This window comes from Pristis pectinata, chromosome 8, assembly GCF_009764475.1.
Source record: "Pristis pectinata isolate sPriPec2 chromosome 8, sPriPec2.1.pri, whole genome shotgun sequence".
Lineage (NCBI taxonomy): Eukaryota > Metazoa > Chordata > Chondrichthyes > Rhinopristiformes > Pristidae > Pristis > Pristis pectinata.
Window position 1 is genome coordinate 27,260,796 of NC_067412.1, and position 21,355 is coordinate 27,282,150.

Sequence of the window (21,355 nt, forward strand, 5' to 3'; positions counted from 1 at the left end):
CTTGCATACTGATTGTACAGGTCAATTCATTACACAGTGCAGTTACACTGAGATAGTACAGAGTGCATTGATGTAGTACAGTTAAAAACAATAACAGTACAGAGTAAAGTGTCACAGCTACAGAGAGAGTGCAGTGCAATAAGGTGTAAGGTCACAATAAGGTAGATCGTGAGGTCAGAGTCCATCTCATTGTATAAAGGAACTGTTCAATAGTCTTATCACAGTGGGGTAGCAGCTGTCCTTAAGTCTGGTGCTATGTGCCCTCGGGCTTCTGTATCTTCTACCCGATGGAAGAGGAGAGAAGAGAGAATGTCCCGGGTGGGTGGGTCGTTTAATGAAATATTTTAAAAAATGAAAAATTGATCAAAGACTTCAAACAGTTTATTCAAGGAGCCTTCAAGCCAAACAAGAGATGTTTGAGATTCAATCTGGATTCTGTCCTAGACGAGTAAGAACGGGGCAGAATTAAATTCTGATTTCTGGAGGAACTTGGAGCAGGGAGGGAAGACTGATGCTGGTTCCTGCTCATAATTTGTTTTACAGTAACTGCCCTTGTTAAACTTGAATGAACATTGGAGTGAGGGTATGATATAGTGGGTATCTCTGAAACTATCTACCCTCGTATATTGTGATCACTTGAAAAATGTGTAGATGGTGCACAATGCCAGTGGGACCATTTCGCAAAAGTTATAATGCTTTTCAGAGCATGGTAGAGAAAATTGGCAAGATTATTTCTTCCCCCTAGCACAAGAAGCACTTCTATTAATTGAGTGTTAAATGCAAAATATGGATTCTGGCACTTACCTGGAAACTTCTGCTCATGACATTCATTCCAAAGCCATATGAAAAATGGTAAGATCTTTTGTTTGATCAAATATCCTTTTGACCTTACCAAAAAAGTGAAGAAAATATGAATCATAGCCATCCTCATTACTGTAATATTGTTATCAAGGTAAGAAGCAAAATGTGGTCACACATTTTGCTTCTTGCCTTGACTTGTGACCACATTACTGAATTTAGCCTAAAACCGGACTGAATTAGTAGCTATAACTGAGCTGACATTTTGATGGGCTATCCAAATTCCTCTTTGAAATGACGTAAGACTCAAACAATATTCATTATATAATGCTGCCATTTTAATTTTGATATGGGTAGAACCAGATTGACCATTTTTACTCATGAAACTATGAAGCAGTATGAGAAAAGGCACTATGGATAAAATTACAGATTTCCACAATGGTTTCACAAGCATTAAAATTGGTGTCATACTTATTGTTAGTTGGGAAAAGTTCAGTATTGGTGGTAATTCCAATAGCTTCAGGGATTTAGTGAATGAACAGTACTTGGATATGGAGCAAAACAACAGTGTTCTGCCTGGTTATAATGAAAATGGAGTTCAGTTGACGATAGATTTTTGGAGTTTACAGAATGGCTTTGAAATATTTCATGGTCAAGACTGGATAGCTCAAATTTGATCAAAGGTTGAATCATGCATTATAATGCATAATGACTGGGATAATATACGTAAAAAGCCTCTTTTTAATTTTTATTATTCACATCTTTCAATATGTATCGCATCTGAAAATCTCTTCCTCTTATGTCCTCTTCCTGATGGAGATGTATTTAACTGATTATACATTTAAATCTTAATTAAGTACAGCCAAAGGACTTGCAAGAAAGATTGCTTTATTCCTAATATATGCAGTTGCTAATTTTTGTCCACACTATTATTGAGTTTTTGTGACTTCAGATGAGAGATTAGTGGAGAGTCAGACAAGTCTGCCATTCATGCTGACCTTATTTGTTTGTCTCTCAAGGTCCTGGTCTCCACCTCCACCTTCCTTCCCTCCCCATACTCCCCACCCCTCCCCAAATCCCCTTCTCTTGCCCAAATTCCCTACTGTTGTGCAAATCTGGTATCATCATTCCCCTCCTAAAACACTGCTCAGCTCCTCTACACCTGAAAACCATCATACCATGTTCAACCACCTTCCATGTCGTCCTCACACATTGTACTCCTCTTTCCCACAATTGCATGTTTGAACGTTTTCAACAATGTTTCTTCCTTTTCACATCTTTTATGACTGTCAGTGTATTCTCAATCTCTGCTCCTTGCACCTGTCTGTGGCCTTGGTTGACCATGCCATCTTCTGCCAACACCTTTCTTTTCCAAGTGAATGAGACTACTCTTGCTTACCAATGCAGACAAAGCAAAAGACATACTAGCTTTTCCTCATGACTCTGCGCTGTTACCTCCAATCTCAAGGGACCCTGCTGGCTTCCCTTCCTAATCTTCATGCTTGATGTATTCAGTTCGGTGACATTATCCAAGGCCATGGTATCTGATTTCCACATTTATGTAAGTGGTATCCTGCTCTCTCCTATCAATTAGTTCTCTCGATGGGTGAAATTAAAGTTTTGAATTTAGAATATTAAAGCCATCACCTTTTGATCCCACCACGTACCCAATTCCCTTGATCAAATTCTACCCACCTTATTAAGATAACTGTTGTCAAACTCTGTGTCCTAAATGACCATAAATAGAGCTTTTTTTAATCTCATGTTCCTTCTATTGTTAAGCTAGTCTTGCTCTTCCTCGACCAAGACCCATATTACTTTTGTCACCACCTAACCTGATGGTTCCTGTCTGACTTATTATTCTCCACCATCTGGATTACATCCAAAACTCTGCTGTCTGAATTCTAGCCCACAACAATGTTGGTTTACCTCATGGACCACTTCATTTCTTTTTGTGGGATGCAATAACTGAGCTACATTGGATTAGATTAAAAAAGTGTTCATAAGCAAGCTTCAAAATTATCCTTCAGTGGCTTTGGTTCTGCTCTGCTAAATTAAAATGTTTGCATTTATTTTACTTGTTAGAAAATGCTAACAGAAGTTGTCAGGAGCAAAAAGCAATGGAAGTGTACTTTTATTTTTTTGAATGAATTGGAAGCAGCTGATTGCTCAAGGAAAGTGTTTTGAAATCATAACCAAAGTGAAAAATATACAGAGGTTATTTTCCCCATTTGTCTCACTAACAAGTTAACTTTTTATAATGTTTAGTTCCAAATTAGATATTGTCTAATGTATAAATTAAATGCTCTGTTAAATCCATGCTTTTAACTGTGGTTGATTTGATTTTTTTTTTGGTATTTGGTTTATTATTGTCACTTATACCAAGGTGCAGTGAAAAGCTTGTCTTACAAACCGATCGTACAGGTCAATTCATTACACAGTGCCGTTACATTGAGTTAGTACAAAGTGCATTGATGTAGTGCAGATAAAAACAGTAACACTACAGAGTAAGGTGTCACAGCTACAGAGAGTGCAGTGTAATAAAGTGCAAGGTCACAACAAGTGACGTGAGGTCATAGTCCATCTCATTGTATAAAGGAAGCATTCAATAGTCTTATCACAGTGGGGTAGAAGCTGTCAAGTCCGGTGGTACGTGCCCTCAGGCATCTGTATCTTCTACCTGATGGAAGAGGAGAGAGAATGTCGTGGGTGGGGTCTTTGATTATGCTGGCTGCTACACCAAGACAACGAGAGGTAAAGACGAGAGTCCGAGGAGGGGAGTCTGGTGTCCGTGATGTGCTGGGCTGTGTCCACAACTCTCTGGAGCTGCTTGCGGTCCTGGGCAGAGCAGTTGCCATACCAAGCCATGATACATCCAGATAAGATGCTTTCTGTGGTGCATCGGTAAAAGTTGGTGAGAGTCAAAGGGGACCAACCAAATTTCTTTAGCCTCCTGAGGAAGTAGAGACACTGGTGAGCTTTCTTGGCTGTGGCATCTACGTGATTTGACCAGGACAGGCTGTTGGTGATGTTCACTCCCAGGAACTTGGAGCTCTCAACCTCAGCACCATTGATGTAGATGGGTGCATGTACACCACCCCCTTTCCTGAAGTCAATGACCATCTCTTTTGTTTTGTTGACATTGAGGGAAAGGCTGTTGTCATGACACCATTCCACTAAGCTCCCTATCTCCTTCCTGTACTCTGACTCAACGCTGTTTGAGATACAGCCTACAACGGTGGTATCATCTGCAAACTTGTAGATGGAGTTAGAGCAGAATCTGGCCACACAGTCGTGAGTATATAGGGAGTAGAGTAGAGGGCTGAGGACACAGCCTTGTGGGGCACCAGTGTTGAGAATAATCGTGCCGGAGGTATTGCTGTTTATCCTCACTGATTGTGATCTGCTTGTTAGAAAGTCAAGGATCCAGTTACAGAGGGAGTGTTTTTTGTGTGTGGTTTGCATCTCATGATTTGTTTTCACTGGCAGTTGCTGTATATGTATTATCTTTTTGGACTATCTTTTATACATTATCTTTTCACTGTTTCAATAATACATTTTAGAGTAGCACTATGAAAGGCAATAAACCTATGTATAGATTTCCTGTGGTAGTTCTAATATTACAAATCAAATGTGCCTATCATAGTTGAATAGCTGGCAATGCATATAAGTTGTGCAATATTTTAAAGATGTTTTTCATCATGAAAGCATGAAATGATAAATCTCCTTTTGCACATTGCTTCGTACGTTGCAAATATGAAACAAATTGCAGAGATTACATTGTCTTTTTCTCATTTTGTTGAACGAACATGGAATTAGTCCTAAAAGAGAACCCTCCTCATCCGATGTGGCTACACTGTTTAAATTCTACCATTTTTGATGGCCCATCACTCTAAAAATACTGAGCATGAGAGAGATCTGTTGGCTCAACCAATGTTCATGTGCACACCACCACAATGTTTTCAATGAATGAAGAAAGATTATAGAGTAAGGTAGATGGTGGGGCAGGTGGAGAGAGACTACCCAAACCCAGAGCATTTGAAGTTTATTTTGTCCTTGTTTCTGACAGTTATCTTGTGATGTCAGGTACAGTTCCAAACCCCTGAACCCTTGTGGTAAATCCGGTAAGTTTACTTTGTGGTTGTCAAATCAAAACTTTGCATGCTCAACACTGAGTAGATCAGGCAGCACCTGTGGATAGAGAAACAGAGTTAGCATTTCAGATCTGAGACACTCCATCAAAACCAGGAAAGCGAGAAAACAAACTATTCTGAGTTGTAAAGAAGATGGGAGAGGTATTGGTGGAATAAAATGAACATCCTGATGAGGTGAACCCAGGATTGCTGTGGTGAAAAGATGTTGATGTAGCCATATTATTGAGTGATAAATAAGGGCAGTTAGTGAGAATGAAAACAAACAAAGGGACGTGTAAAAGCTGTGACGTGCAGGTCAGAGCTGTTGGAAATGCCCAGCAAATCGGGTTGGTGGTGAGAAAAAAAACTGAGTTTTACAGGTGGATAACCTTATGGTTGTAGTTGATAACACAGGACCCATGTCAGCAGATCTATGTGCATAAAGCCAGTGCAGAAGATGGCCATTCTTGCATGACACTTGGAAAGGTTGCATTATTGTTAATCTTAATTGCTCAAGTCACTTAATGCTCCATTCAGTGCTGTGACCCAGAATACAACACACTGCCCTCTTCCCCTGCACTCTCCTAGTAAAGCCTCCTTTCAGAAAGAACCATTTGGCTTTCCATTAGGGCATCCCTTAATTGTGACACAAGTCTTGTCACAAGCAATCAACTAATGTTCCAGCCCTTTTGTGATGTGGAATTAGGATCCAGTCCCCAGTCCACCAACTGCAAATCGAAGGTAAAAGAGTATTTTTTTCTCTCTGTGTGAAGTATTTCAACTGGTTGGTAAATACTGTCATTATAATTGAAGATCTAGTCTAACAAGGCATCATTAGTAGCTTTTTAAAATGGGTAAAAATCTGTTTCAGTATGTATATTGAGTCTTTAACTGCCAAGTGCCTTGTGTCTGCCTTGATGGCATATAATTGTTTTTAGACATCACTGGTCATTAACATTTTTTCCCTGTTGACAGACTGCTACTTTTGTTTGCTGTTGTTAAGAAGGATTTTAATGGTATCTATCTGGTACAGAACTACTCTTAAATTATGTACAAAAGACATTTAAAAACACATGCAACAATGTGACATATGTGCACTTATTTATTTCCTCGGTTACTTGTGTCACAAAATGGTGTTTCAATGAACGTTGGGTACGTAGTCTTGGCTTTAAGCACATCAGATACAACACAAAGTCATGAAAGGAGGATAGTTTGCCAAATGCGCCTGCACTTGATCTAAAAGCCAAATAAAACTTTGTTTTAACACACTCTGAACAATGCAACCTCAAGTGAATGACTTACTCACATGCCTATGGTTATACTCGCACTTGCACAATCACAAATACAATACCAATGATATTATTTCTGATTCCCACACCATTTAGGATTTGAATTTCAATTTATGATGTTAAATCTTGATGGCCATTATGGGAAATTTTTTTTATTGCTGCTTAAAGGTAATAAATATATCCCATATTTGATTCAGCTGTAACTTCCAGAGAAGACTGACTGTTTAATCAGCTATGCTACTTGGAAATCCATTTAACTTTGTTTCGTATCCATGAATATAGGCAGTATCTACAGTATGATCTTTGGAATGGAGAACTTGATGCAAGAGGCATTTGGCTAGCATTGCTCTTGTATGCTTTCCTGATTCACATTTTACTATCAAAAGTTTGACAAAACAGAAAAACAGTTGTGGTTCATCTGGTTTCTTTTCGTAAACTGTTTAGCTTGGCTCAGTTTTAAACCTTGGTATTTTCTCCTCATTCAGGACTTGAGCATATAATCAAGGCAGGCAAAGCGTGGCTAAGTGCTGCATGGCATTGATTTGCTGAGTCATTAAACTTAGGCCCTATCCATGTTTCAGTGATTCAGGCACAGTAGTGTAGCAGTTAACATAATGCTATTATAGCGCCAGCGACCCGGGTTCAATTCCGGCCACTGTCTGTAAGGAGTTTGTACGTTCTCCCAGTGTCTGCATGGGTTTCCTCCAGGTGCTCCGGTTTCCTCCCACGTTCCAAAGACGTACAGGTTAGGAAGTTGTGGGCATTCTATGTTGGCACCGGAAGTGTGGCAACACTTGCAGGCTGCCCTCAGAATATTCTACACAAGATGTATTTCACTGTGTGTTTTGATGTACATGTGACTAATAAAGATATCTGATTGATTGAACATCAAATTCTACATCACTGCTCAAAAGATGATTTGTCATTCTTCCAGTTGTCTTTTTGCCATCAGATTCCTGCAGATGTTTGAATGTCAATGTACATGGAATGGCTACATTTTTCAGTACTTGAAGTAAGATATTACATGTGGCACGTTTTGAAATTTGACTGAAAATCAAAAGTGTATTTTTGTGGCAGCTTTTCTGGTCCCCAATATTCCACAGCACCTCACAGCCAGCGAAGCGCTTTTGAAGTACAGTAGCCATTGTTGGAAATTCAGCAGCTAATTTACACACAGTAGGCTCCTACAGACAAACATGAAGATAGCATCTGGTTTTAGTCATGTTAGTAGAGGGCCAGGATTCCCCTGTTGCCTGTCAAAATGCCATGGGATCTTTTACATCCACAAGAGAGATCTGCTGAGGGACTAGATAAATATAAGATTTCTTTTAATTATACTTCTATTGGTAACTGAGAACCAAATAGCTTGTTTGTTGTTTTGGGATTGTTGTTCATTCATGTGAATGTCATCTGCTGGCCAAGTATTATTGAGTTCAATAAGTATTGCAGTCAACAATATTTGTTTTTGATTTAATAATGGATAACACATCCCGGTCTAGTTTCAGAAGTGCCACTTGATCGCACTCACAGTATGATCCTCAGATAATTCATTTTCAATTTTGAGTGTCAGAATGTCAGTTGTGTCATTTTATGTGTGGCAATGGAAATTCACACATGCTATATCGTACAACTGGAAGGGTAACTTTATTTCTTTTAGTGCCCTTAACATAAAAGCATACCAAGTCATTTGTTAAAAATGGGCATCAAGCCAAAAGAGACATTTGGAAGGTTGCATAAGAAGTTGGTCAGAGTGGTAGATTTTAATGAGGATACTAAAGGAGGTATAGATTGGGTAAACCCTTTACATTACCTCTACCATTTATTGTATATAGCTGTTGCTCGTGTGTTGTTCCATTTGTATGTATTTGTAAAGTTGTGTATAGCTGCACACATCATTTTCATGACTGAGATCAAACAAATTACTTTATTTGAATACATGGTCTGTAACACACCTTAAGTCTGCACAGCACATGGCATTGACAATCTTTTTTAATGAACGGCTTAGTCAGAAGGAACCTTTCAGACAACCTGATTTCAAAGGTGTAAAACATCATAGTTTCTGCCCACAATAATTGGTCATAGAACTGGTGGGCAAGGTTGGAACATGCAGGCTATTTTTAGTATCTGTATAAATAGAGAATGCAGTTTTTACCCAGTTGGCAGATATGCTCAGTTTGTTAACTGCGTTAGCACAGCAAATACTTGTTTCCACTGTAGAAGGATCTTGGCAAATTGTACAGCAACTCTGAAATTAATTTTAAAATTTAGAATGATAATGCAGTCTAAAGTCAGTCATCAACTATAAATTGATTAATAATTTTTGAGATTTGTGTTCGGTTCTCTTTGAAGATGATTGAACCATCATTATTGCGATGAAAGTTCTGTTTTTCCCCTTTTTAGATGCATTTCTTATGTAGTCCTTTCCAAATGTGTATTTTTTCATCTCACAAGTCAAGGGTCTTTTCTTTTAAAGACATGGAGTGAACTTCTTAAAAAGTTGTTATTTACATGCTTCACTTGATCTTATAACCTGGTAGCTAAAGGAGAACTCAATGTGATTATTGCTGCAAACGTTATTTATTGTCATCATAAGAAAAGGTCTTTTGGAGGACTACTTTTGAATCCAAGCTCTAAGTTTTTGAGAGCATCGCAATATTGCGATCCTCTAGTTAGTGTATTCTTGAGTATTTGTTTCAGTGTATTATATGGATTTCACATTTGACCAAGCTTCATTTTACTGATTTTGAATGGTGCCAAATAGTGAAATCACTGCAGAGCCTAATGCTCTGTTACACAATAATTCAGAATTGAAATATCTTAAAGGTAGTGTTACTTGTTACTAGAGATATGTGTCCATTAAACAGAGATGATAGTAATGAGATCTACAGTAACCTAAGTAGATTGCAATTTCATTTAAATACATGTAATGCTGCATGCTTTTTGGAATGACAAACATGACAGTATTTTAAACCATTTAATGACTTTGACTTGGCCTGACAAACTGTACACACTGCACAAGGGTGCCCTGAAATCCATTTTGAACATGTTCCACAGTGGGTCAGTGAGGCTTCTGCACTGTATGCTATGATACTGTAACACGAGACGAGAACAAAGATTAATGTTGCTGAATTGGCTAATTTTAGCTACTGTAGCAGCTAACTACATCAGTAGATTGCAGGCATGCTTGAACAAAGAAGGGAGGAGGAGGAGGGTTCCTGGCCCAAAATGTTGACTGCCTGCTTTTCTCCACGGATGCTGCCTGGCCTGTTGAGTTTCTCTAGCATCATAGTGTTTTTCATCAAGGGGAAGAATCATCCAGGGTTCCTTTCCGAATTGCTGTTTGAGCTCCTCTGGGAAGTGCCATTGTGTGGCCGTCACATGATAACTGATCTGAGATGGGTAATGAAACTGTTTGTACTTAAATATCTTAATTGTGTAGGCTGGCACATGAAGACCAGCAGTCCACACCTACAGAGTTGCACAATAATTGCTGCCTTGCAAATAGGTGGTGAACAGAACTGAATTACAGGGGGTCGGAAAGTAAACACAAAGCTAGGTAATGTGGGATTGAGATTAAATTTGTGTTCATTAAGGACAGTGAAGAATGTGAAAATGAAGCAAGGATCTTCACAGAAACATTACACTTTTTAACTAAATTGGTGATGAACCTATTTCTGTAGATGTGCATAAACTGTTAGCTTTGTAACTACTTGGGGAAAAGTGGATTGGAGTCACCTGGTCCCTAGCCAGTCTGGAGATCACAGGCCCACTTACATTGGAGGCTATACTGCAGAGGCCTTCAAAAGGCCATCCTGACATTTAAATACATCATTAAAATAAAGTAGTTGCAGTATTTAAGAAATAAGCTCTGTTTCAGTTCATTAGTATTGTCTAAAACAAATAATTAAGATAGAATAGTCATCTTGCTTGCCTTGGAATACAAGCTTTCCACCTACTGCCAGAGAATTATTTCTCCTTGTTCCCATCCCTTGACCAGGAGGCAGCTTTGAAGAAAGAGCCAAACTAAATTATTTTAATAAAGAAGATGAGTCAAAGATGAAAGAAAATTGGTCAAAATTCAACGTCATTTATCTCAAATTTTATCTTGGACTAAAAATATATTTTTGGCAATATTTTCATAAGTATTTTAGAACTGACAATGGTCTTTATTGTTTCACTGAAGCAGAATGATTTGGAAGCATGAATCGTCTTCCACCACTAGGGTTTGCTCAGTCACTGCTGTAAAGCAGTGTTTTTACTGCTGTGCGTCCACTTAGCAGGTGTGGTTTTGTGTGCCATTTCCACAAGACATTCCCTGATTCTTTTCTGCTCCAGTGATTAATTAAAGCTCTGCTGAATCAGTCTTCAAATCAGGAACTGAACCTTTGGGGTAGGCAAATAAAAACAAATAGCTGCTGCTTTGTTGAGGTTTCTGTCTTGAGCTGTGATCCAAAAATGGGAAATTTTCAAAATGGATTCCATGACCTTAAATGAAAGAATGTATCCCATGATTTTTACAGGAATTTTAAGGAAATCTATTTTTACACAGTCATGTGTTATCACAAATCAATTGTTGTCAATCACTATTCACCTTCCTTCAATCCAAAACAACTGTTCACCACAGTCCTCTGTTGTCTTTTACTTAGCCAACATCATATCCATGTTCTCAGTCTCCCTTTCCAGGCATGTGCTTCAGCTCTGATAAGCATGTCATGTGGCAGTGTTTCGTTCCTCCAGTGTATAGGACATAACATTGTGAACAGTGAATGGAGTACAATAGATTGGAAAGAAGTACAGGCGAATTGCTGCTTCACCTAGATGGTGGAAAGGGAAGAGGTGAAAGAACAGGTGTTGTATCTCCCACAGAAACTCTGTAGTACCTACCCCACTCCAAAGAGCATTGATGATGGCCTCTGTCATTTTCTCCCACATCTCCCTCAAAATCCTTGGGGGCATCTCTTCTTGTCCTGGTGAATTATCTACTTTAAATAAAACTTTTCTAATAGCTTTTCTGATAGCTCTCTCCTCCTTCACTCTACTTGGGGAAAGTTTCGTCTTCCCTAACAACTGGACCTCTGCCTGTCATTGATCCAACTATTGACCAGCCTCAATTTTATTTTAAATCCCCATTATTTCCCTATCTTTAGGCCTCTCTCCTGCATGATCCTAGCCCTGGACTTGAATATACTCATTCAAGTGAAATAGAAAGTAATAAAACTATTTTCAAGAGTTAATGTTTTCATCATATAAAGTATTCTAATTTCCTTCTGAATGAATACATTGCCAGCTACAAAAAAATGCCATTTTTCCCAAAAATTTAGCATTTTATCAGAATAATTGAAGTAAAATATTTCTTTTCTGGTTCCTGGTATTATCAGATGTCTGTCAAATTTGGAGTTCATATTTTATCTCGCAGTGTAGACAGTACTGCTTTTTCTGGTCTGGTTCGGAGGAGTATGTCAAAAGTGGGTGATGTGCTCTGATTATACACGAAATAGGATCTGTAAAGCTTCAACAATGGAGACTGCAAGCAAGGTGCATTTATTGCTGATTCCTAGTAATCCAAGGAGATGGTGGTGGATACCCAGTCTTCAGTTGTTGCAGTCCTTCCAGTCGGATGTCTTTCCAATTGTGTTAAAAGTAGAAAACCTCAGACTGTGTGCTGTTGAGGAAACATTGAGGTATATCCAAGTCAGGATGATGTGTAACTTCAAGGAATGAGTTCAGGTTGTGATGCTGTAGCATTGTTGCGTGTACCCTTATTGATGAAGCATTGGCAAAGTGAAATTACTGAGGTAGTAAAGTGTATCCCGTAGATGGAGGATGATATAGCCGTGGTGTGCAAGTGAAAAAGGAAATGAGTAGTAAGCCCAGGATTAAGGAATTGTTCTGTTGTGATATTGAGAATAATCAGAAAAATTGCATGTTATACATAATTTTACATTTAAGATATAAACTCTATTGGTGTAAGGGATTTAGTTTCTTTAATTTTTCTTGGTGGTTGTGGGGGGGGGAGGAGGGGAGAGGAATGTTTCCTCAAACATTTTGATCACGTATACTGGACAGGCTTATTGCCCAAGTGAATCTGATCCTGTACATAGTTGCTCCTGGTCCAGTTTATGCTATTCCAATGTCAGTTACCGTATGGTAATTAGGAAGGAAGACCATAGCCCATGTTTTGCATGTTTAGTCCTCCCTCATGAACTCCCAACACAAGGGAATGACTAAATTTTAAAGATTAATATTCAAAGTATCGGCAATTTGGATTTGTAATAAAAGGTTGCTTAAGAACCACAATTTATGCAATTATTTGTGTTGCATCACATTGTGTTAATATCTTCCTGGACTCTGAACTCAACTAGACCAATGAATTGGATTCTTCAAATTCTGATCTACATTGGCGATAGCTTTATATTATTTCAATCATAATATCATATGTAAAGCAATATCTCAAATGTCAATTAGGTCAGGGACAAACATTTATGTGTCACAACTATCTGCGATGCCTTCTCACAGATAATAGAATCTTATCTCTACATTGAAGTTTTTGCATATAGTAGATAATCAATCACTGCGTTACATTTTCACCTTAGCCTGCATTTTCTCACACTTCTTTGTGCAGTTATCAGGATCAAATCTGGCATCTTGACATGGTTCAAGGTCATTACAAAAGAAACTGAAGGTGAATTTAGATGAAGCAGTTGGTGTCAATAGTATTTATTTACATGAATTTTCTAACCTAATGGGGAAAGGTGCAATCCTCTGGAGAGGCATAATTAGCATGAAGGGAGTAGGGAAAGATTACTGTAGGGAGTAGGGAAAGATTCGGTCAGTCTGACCAAATGCTTAGAGTGAGGTCTTATCATAATTGATGCCCTGCTTCCATGAAGAGATGAGCACATGACCTCAAGGCAGCACCCTTAACCAGGCACTGACATTTTGTTAGTGTATTTTCATCCAAGCAAGAGAATGTAAGGATGTCTATGTCATCTGCACCATGATAGCTACAGATGGCTGTTGGAGTGACCAGCACCAATCAATGTTGAAGGGCTCCAGGACTCTGCAATGGTAACTCTCTTCTTAGACAGCACCTTACAAAGAACTTGACGATTCCCACCCCCCCCGCCCCCCCACCACCACCATAAGCCACAGCATACCATCTAATTAGCAACTTAGTTTCACTATGAAGAAATATAGGACTAGTTTGAGGAAAATGAACAGGAGGTCCAGGAGCTATTTAACCACAAGCACGAGTTCTTGGCTTGGAACCTTTACCACACCTCAAAGAGAATCTCTAGAAGCATCTGAAAGCTGAGGTGTATCAGTTAACCATTGACCTATAAAACAGGTGGAGGGAAGAAAGAGCCTGAGGTCCAGAAGTTCATTGACAACCATGCATTCTCTATTGCTGTCAATGCCATTTTGAGACCAGGCACCCAATCCCCACCCTGCTGAGAGCTAAAAGTGGAGGTGAATTTATCAAGGACTGGGAGGCAATCAGTGGCCTTTGGGAGGAATGCTTCAAAGAATTCTTCAATCCTGATTATGTTTTTGGTTCCATCCATAGTAAGCAATCTAGTCCACCACACCTTATTGATGTGAAGATTGTCAGTTGTAAAACAATAAAAGCTCGGGTGTAGATAATATCCCTGCTGAAGTGCAAAAATATGGTGAAGAGAAACTTCAAGCATAAATTCACAACTCCCATCCCCATCTTCGGAAGGAGAGGGACATGCCAGGGACTTGACAGATGCTGTAATTGTGACCATCATCTCAAGAAAGAAGACAAATCTGATTGTGGTGGCTACAAGGAAGTCTCCCTGCTTTCTCCTACAGAGAGTGTTGATGCCAGAATACTCCTGAGCTGCCTCCTCCCAGTGAGTAACGAGCAGCTCCCAAAATTGCAATATGGATTTCATCTATCTGGAGACACCACACATCAACTCCAAGAGAAATGCAGAGAACAACATCAAATGCTATAAATCTTTTGACAAAAGCCTTTGACTGTCATTTGAAAGGCATTGTGGAATATCCTCAAATTTGGTTCCCAAGAGAAATTTATCTGCACCTTACTCTGTTTCTTGATAATGTGCATGCTGTGTTCTTAACCAATGGGTCCATGACAGACTCAATGTTAGTGCAGACTGGTGTAAAGCAGGGTTGTGCTTTGGGTCAGGACCCTATTTCATCGACCATCCCTTTGCCTCCACAGATGCTGCTTGACCTGCTGAGTTCTTCTAGCGGTTTATTACTTATTATACTTTGCTAACATTTGCAGTCTCTTGTGTCTGCAATGAAAATCTAGAACTCTTCTTCCCAAAAAGCTGTCGTGGATAGATCAATTAAAGAGTCTAAGACAAGACTAAGTATTTATTTTAAGTGAAACCTATAGTGGTTTCCAAACCAAGCCAGATAGATGGTGTATAACTAGGCCAACAATTATCTAATTGAATGGTGGAACATCAGTTCAACCTACTCATGTTCTTGTCTTCATATAATGCAGGCAAACTTTCTAACTCCATTCTCTTTTTCAAACAATGCTGTAATTTTTTTTTCCCCATTAACTTGAGGAAATGAGTTTATTTTTTGTTTATTATTGTTTACCTTCTGCATGAAAAGACTAAAACTTCTGAAGTTTCAACACTTCAGAATTGAAATGTTGACACTGGAGCTCGTCTTCTGGCTCACCAATGAAACTACCACCAAATTGATATTCCATATTACAATCAGTAGTCCCGTGAATTAGTTACACTGAGCTAAGTGATGAAAACCTTTTCTAAACCTTCAGAAGTGCAAAATTCACACATTACACACCAATACACACTAAGTAGATCTCAGTGTTATTAGCATTCTGCTTAAGATGTGGATGGATTCAGTGAGACTCTCAGGCCATAGTATAGGTCTTTAAGAAGTTATGCAATAGCTAATTGAATGAGAAGGTATTTGCACAACTTGTTAAATGACTTAAGATGAATACTATATATAGGGGCATGGACATGATGTAATTGTACAAAGAATCTATATTAAACTGAATAATTACTTCCAGTAAGACATTACAGGTGTGTCCATTAACAGTTATTTGCAGGTTTGTTCATGACGATGCTAATTCATTTATGCTCCTTGTGTGTACATTCGCTTGTTAGCAAAAGAAAATTGGTTTCTTGAGATTCTTTCAGCCCCTGGGAAAAGGAATGCTGACTCCTGGAATAGCATATAATTGTATAAGGTATATTGTAACAACTGTTTCTTGGTTATTGTTTTTTAATCTTGTCTTCTCCTTTTTCAAGGAAAGTTGCAGAAAGTGTCAGGTGTTATGGAAAGACCATGCTGGGCTGTCGTGTGATCAGGTGGTCGAGAAAGATGAAATCAAGTTCAGGACTTCATTGTAAGTAGCTGACTGTGTGGCTGGTAAAATGAGGCATTTTATTATTCAAATACTTGTTTTTTGCAAGAATAGAAATTGATCATTTTTGTTTTATTATGAAATGTAAACTTTTGTCATGAATATCCTTTAACAGTCAATCAGTTGGTTAGCATTCTCCAGAAAAGGAAACAGCTAAGGTTACAAAGGAAGAAAAAGAAGAATGAGAAAAATACAGAAGGGAAGGAAAGAGAGGCACCCAAGCAGGAGAGGAAGACCACCACAGAGGAGAAAAAGGAATGAAGAACTGTACAGGAAGGACACCAAGACAGTTGAGGGGAGGTGATAGGTGGATGGAGTTGAGAGGTACATGAGAAACACAGTTTAGAATGAGTATTCCTGAATCCTTAAGTGTTATATAACTGGAAGTGTTGACACAAAAGTAGGTGGGAGGGCATGTTGCAATGAGTGTATTTGGACTCGACAACAGGAAATGCATTGTTTAGCCCACTTAGCCAATGTAGTTTCATGTAAGAATGTATGAGGTGATGCACTTGAGTAGGAGGAATCAAAAGGTGACTAATATCTAAATGGAGAGATACTGGAAATGAGTGGAAACTAAGTGATTTAGGTGGTGTGCATGAAACACAAGTTAGCACACAGCTGCAGCATGTACTTAAGAAGGCAAATGGTATATTGGTCTTTATTGTTACATGGAGTTTAAAAACAGATGGGTACTGTTACAAATATACAGGGTATTGGTGAGGCCATACGTGGAGCACTGGTTATAGTTTTGGCTCCCTTGAGAAGGGATATATTAGCACTCAAGGCTGTCCTGGGATGACAGGGTTGTCTCATCATGAACAGCTAAAGGTAGATCTATTTTCTTTGGAGTTCAGAAGAGCGAGGGTGATCTTATTGAAACACTAAAGAGCATGACAAGGTTGATGTTGCGATCTTTCCACGAGTGAGAGAATCTCAAACGAGGGGATGCAGTTTCAAGACAAGGGGGCATTCATTTAAAACTGAAGTGCATAGAAACCATATACTGAGGTGCATATACTCTGAGATTGGTGAATCTCTGGAATTCTCTGTTTACACACCCCCCCCCCCCACCCCGCCTTCCCCAAAGGATAGTGGAGGTTAGAACACTGCGGGTATTTAAGGAGGAAGAAGAAGACAAGTTTTTTGAAAGATTGGGGAATTGAAGGCTATGTAAAACTGCCATAGAAGAGGAGTTGAGGTCTGAGGCAGACCAGCTGGGCAAGTAGCCTACTCCGGCTCCTATTTTCTTATAACCACATACTCTGGACATTAAATGGTTTTGCCATCGTTGAGGCTTCTACCATTAATATTCTTGGGAGGCCACTGATGACCAGAAACTCAGCTGGACCAGTCACATAAATATGTCTAAAAGCAGATCAGAGGCTGACAATCCTGGGGCAAATGATCTGCCTTCTGGCAACCCAAATCCTTTCCACCACTTACACAGCACATATCAGGAGCATAATGGAATGACCAACATGACTGGATGTGCACAGTTCCAGTACTCAAGAATCAGTACTCAAGAAACTTGACTTCATCCAGGATAAAGCAGCTTGCTCAACTGGTACCCTAAATATTCACTTCCTCCACCATAGTTGCACTCCAAAGCTTTGTCAAAATTGCAGCCTGAAGCTATAGTGTTATACTGAGGAAGTACTGTGCAGTTAGAGATGCCTTTGTGATGAGACCTTTGATCAATGCCTCACCTGGTGTATGTAAAACAATCAGTGAATTAGTTTAAAGAAGAAGCAGGGAGTTCTACCTGATGTATTGTTCCATATTATTCTGTAGTTACTGTCACTAAAAGTGCATCACCAGGTCTTCCAATCTGCTGTCTGTCAGAAATTTGCTGAGGGCAAATGCTATGTTCCCTTCAATATGGCAATGACTGGATTTCAGTCAATGCTTCACTGACTCCGAAACGTTTAAAATTGAGAAAGTTGAGTAAGTTTTACTAAGTTGTTGTAATATCCCAAATGAGTGTTTCACAGACGAGCAATTTGCACACCATAGGCCAAATATTGAGCTGGAAACTCTGATCCATATGGCTCTATGGTAGCATGGTGGTTGAGTTAATAGTCTTAGCAGCTGGAGATTTGGACCATTGATCCAGAGCCATAACTTTGAATTTCATCATGGGAGCTGAGGAAAATAAACCGGCAGCCTTTCCTAAAAAGAAGGGAAACAAAAACTGAGTGTGTTCATCTTATTCACTAATGGCCTTCAGAGAAGGAAATCTGCCATCCTTGCCTGTTCTGGCTTGCATGTGGCTTCTGAACCTTAAGTGTGGTTGACTGTTAACTGCCTCCTCCATATCATGGGCAGTTAAGGGTTGACAAGAAATGCTGGCCTTGTAAGTAACATCAACATCCTTTGAATAGCTTAAAAATATCAGCCTGGGCATACATTGACACTTCTATCACCCAAGAGCCATGTAGTTTTAGATAAAGGAATGGGTCTCACTGTCAAGGACCACCATGGGATAAAATCAGTTTTCCACCTCTGGTAATTTTGCTGATTACTTCCCTTTCTCACCTGAAAGCATTGATGAAAATGGAAGTACCTAAGAACAACAACTAATTTTTAACAATTTGTCAAAATAATAACTTGTTCAACTCTGGGGAATCGTAATCTGATCTTCATCGATGCCAGCACATTCCAGGAAGAGTCATTACAGGATTTTTTTTTAATCCTCCCCCAGAGCCCAGGTTCATTGAAATTTATTATATTTTCTTAAACAGTCCCTTCAGGTGAAGGGTGACTTGCTGCCACCTGTCCTGAGGTGGCTGATGAAGCCAGTGTTGGACCCACAGACGCTACCATAAACGGGGTGGGCAGGCAGGCAAGTGTTTTAGGAAGTGATGTTGTTTACACTGGGATTCTGTGTGCTCTTGACAAATGGATATGAGATTCTTAATGCCATCTCAAATGATTCTTCACTGTTATGATGGTCATGGGCCAGGGATTTCCACAGGTCAGTGAAGATATTACACTTTCTCAAGTTCACTGTGAGAACATTCTTGAATCATTTCCCCCATCCACCTTGTAATCACTGGTCCTGACAGAACTCTGACTAGGTTGTCCATTTCAAGAGTCTGGTGTCAGGCTAGCAAATTATGTGGTCTGTACATTGGAACCAATTGAATATAATTAAGGCCTCAGTGTTGGAGAGGATGTGGACGTTGATTCACTTATCAGTGGATCTGGAACATTTTACAAAAATGCTACCTCTCCAGTACTTTAACATTTTTGCTGGCAGCCAAATTTGTGAAGGATGCAGTACAGCCCCTCCTATGAGCTTGCAGTTGGGATATTTTTGCTTTGTATTTTCTGATTGGTCATACCTGACAGGGAAAGGATAAGATTTCATAGCTGAGCAGCTGGTACATGTAGTCATAAACCTTTTAAGGTTTTGAATCTCTGCTCTATTCATCCTCAGTAAAGCAGTATACATTGTTCAACCATATCCCAGTCTGACACCAAGAAATGTAAAACTGCTTTAGTAGTAGCCATCGGGAGCTGTCTCTCAAATGCAGATCCAGAACAAGTTAAGCAAGGAAAAACTTGAATTCGTTTTCATTGTTCACAGCTATGGTATATCCCATAGCACCTTGAATCCATTACTGTTATGAAATATTGTTGGTGTCATGTAGGACATGCAGCAACCAATTTGTGCAAAGACCTACAAACGAATCTGATAATTACCTGAAATATGGCTTTGTTTTAAATCATGTTGCCCAAAGGAAGAAAATTTTGGCCATAATTCTGATGTTCTTCAAAATTATGTCTTTGGATATTTTGCATCAACCTGAGAGGTACTGGGGTGTCAGTCAAAATTGCTTGCTGAAGTCGATAAAGCCTGCATTAAAGAAGTCTGCCTTTATCACCTACTGGTAAGGGAGTGCAAGGGTGATGGGAGATCTAAGCACAATATTATGATCAAAAGGAAAGATGAGATGCTTTCTATATATGAGATTCTTGCTGCCTGATGTATTCTTTACACAATTTGTTGTTTAGTTTGTCACATCACAGTCTGAGCATTCACATAAATTTGTGCAACCTGTCACTCATAACACGCAATAACAATGTGGATTTGTATTGCTCCTTTTAATGTATTAGAACCACCTAAAGTTATTCACAGGAGTTAGACAAAAAGTCGAGAGCAAGTCAAAGGAGGATGGGTTAGAGCAGGTGGCCATGTTTGGTCAACTTGGTAGTTTTCAAGGAGATCCTTAAAAACATTGATGAAAATGAGAAGTTTACAGGAAAGATTTCCTGAGCTTAGAGCAGAGATGGCTTAAGTCAAGGACACTAACACAGGTGGTGGAAACGGAGGGTACAAAAGAGCCCACGATAAGAGGAGTGCAGAGTTCCTTGATAATTTGAGGGCTAGAGGAGGTTATAGAGATGGAGAAGTGTAAAGGAATAAATACATCAACAAGCATTGAGGTGAGGGGTGAATAGCACTGGGTGCAAATTACCACAGTTTTGGATGAGATTATTAATGGAGGATAAAGGTTGGCCAGCCAGGAGAGTATTGGATTAGTCAAATTGGAAGGTGGTAAAAACTTGGTTGATAGTTTCAGATTTTTACTTGTTCCCAAAGGCTTCATCTTTTTAGTATCAAAGTTTATTGTTTGTTTCTATTTGCCCTGAACTGAGGTCAACCAGATTGGGTCTGGAATCACATGTAGGATGGAAGGGGTAAGGATAACAGATGTCTCTACCTGACAATATTTGTGAACCCAATGTAATTTTAATTGTCAGTCCAGCAGTTCTGTGGGTCTGTAGGAGATGGTTATTGCAGCTGTCGGTGGATTGAGGCCAAGATGGAAACAGGCAATCTTCAAGCGGATATGTAGTCTGAAGCTTAATTTTGGACCCATTAATGGTCTCCTTACCAACATTCAGCCTTGGACTGTATCCAAGGATCATTGGGGGATTGGAATCTCTGGTGGAAGTGGAAAATATAAGAATTGGGAGTACCAAGGATGATGGTATTTGTTTTTAATTGGGGAATTATTGGTTCTTTCGGAACTAAATGTGACAACCCAGCGATAGTGGAGCAAATACACAGTTCCTGTTTGAGAGAAGCACAAGGCTGGCAGGATTTGGGGAACAATGGTTGATTAAAGATATTGAGCTTCTGGTCAAGAAAAAAGGTGGCATATGTCAGGTATAGGCAGCTGGGATCAAGTGAATCCCTTAAGGAGAATGAGTGATGTAGGAGTACACTAAAGAAGGGAATCAGCAGTGCAAAAAGGAGACATGGAACATCCTTGGCAGCTAAGGTAAAGGAAAATCCTAAAAGATTTTATAAGTATATTAACAGCAAAAGGGTAACTAGGGAAAGAGTAGGTCCCCTTAAGGATCAGTGTGGTCATCTATGTGTGGAGCCATGGCAAATGGGCAAAGTCTTTCAGACTCCTACATTAATTGTGTATAGGTTGAATAATGAATCCTCCTCCTTTATATTTACTGTGGAGGGGGTCATAGAAGCTAGTGAGTTCAGGGAAGAGAACAGTGATTTTCTGAAATACTGTACATCAACATTGCGAAAGAGGAGGTGTAGGCAGACTTGAAGTGCATAAAGGTGGACAGGCTAGGGAACTACAGGCCATTGAGCCTTGACATCAGTGGTGGGGAAGTTGTTGAAGGGTATTCTGAGAGATGGGATCTAACTGCAGATCTACCTGCATTTGAAAAGGCAAAGACTAATTTGGGATAGT

The 21,355-nt window shown here is 39.3% G+C and overlaps 1 protein-coding gene across 4 annotated transcripts in view; it reads left to right on the forward strand.

Annotated features, from left to right (window-relative positions):
- The window catches only part of rnf216 (ring finger protein 216), a 152,089-nt gene that overhangs the window by 99,061 nt on the left and 31,673 nt on the right, over window positions 1–21,355 (forward strand). For all 4 annotated transcript variants that reach the window (XM_052022356.1, XM_052022353.1, XM_052022354.1 and 1 more), the window contains one exon: window positions 15,508–15,605. In XM_052022356.1, the coding sequence (XP_051878316.1) occupies window positions 15,508–15,605 (98 nt within the window). The remainder of the gene's footprint in view (window positions 1–15,507; window positions 15,606–21,355) is intronic.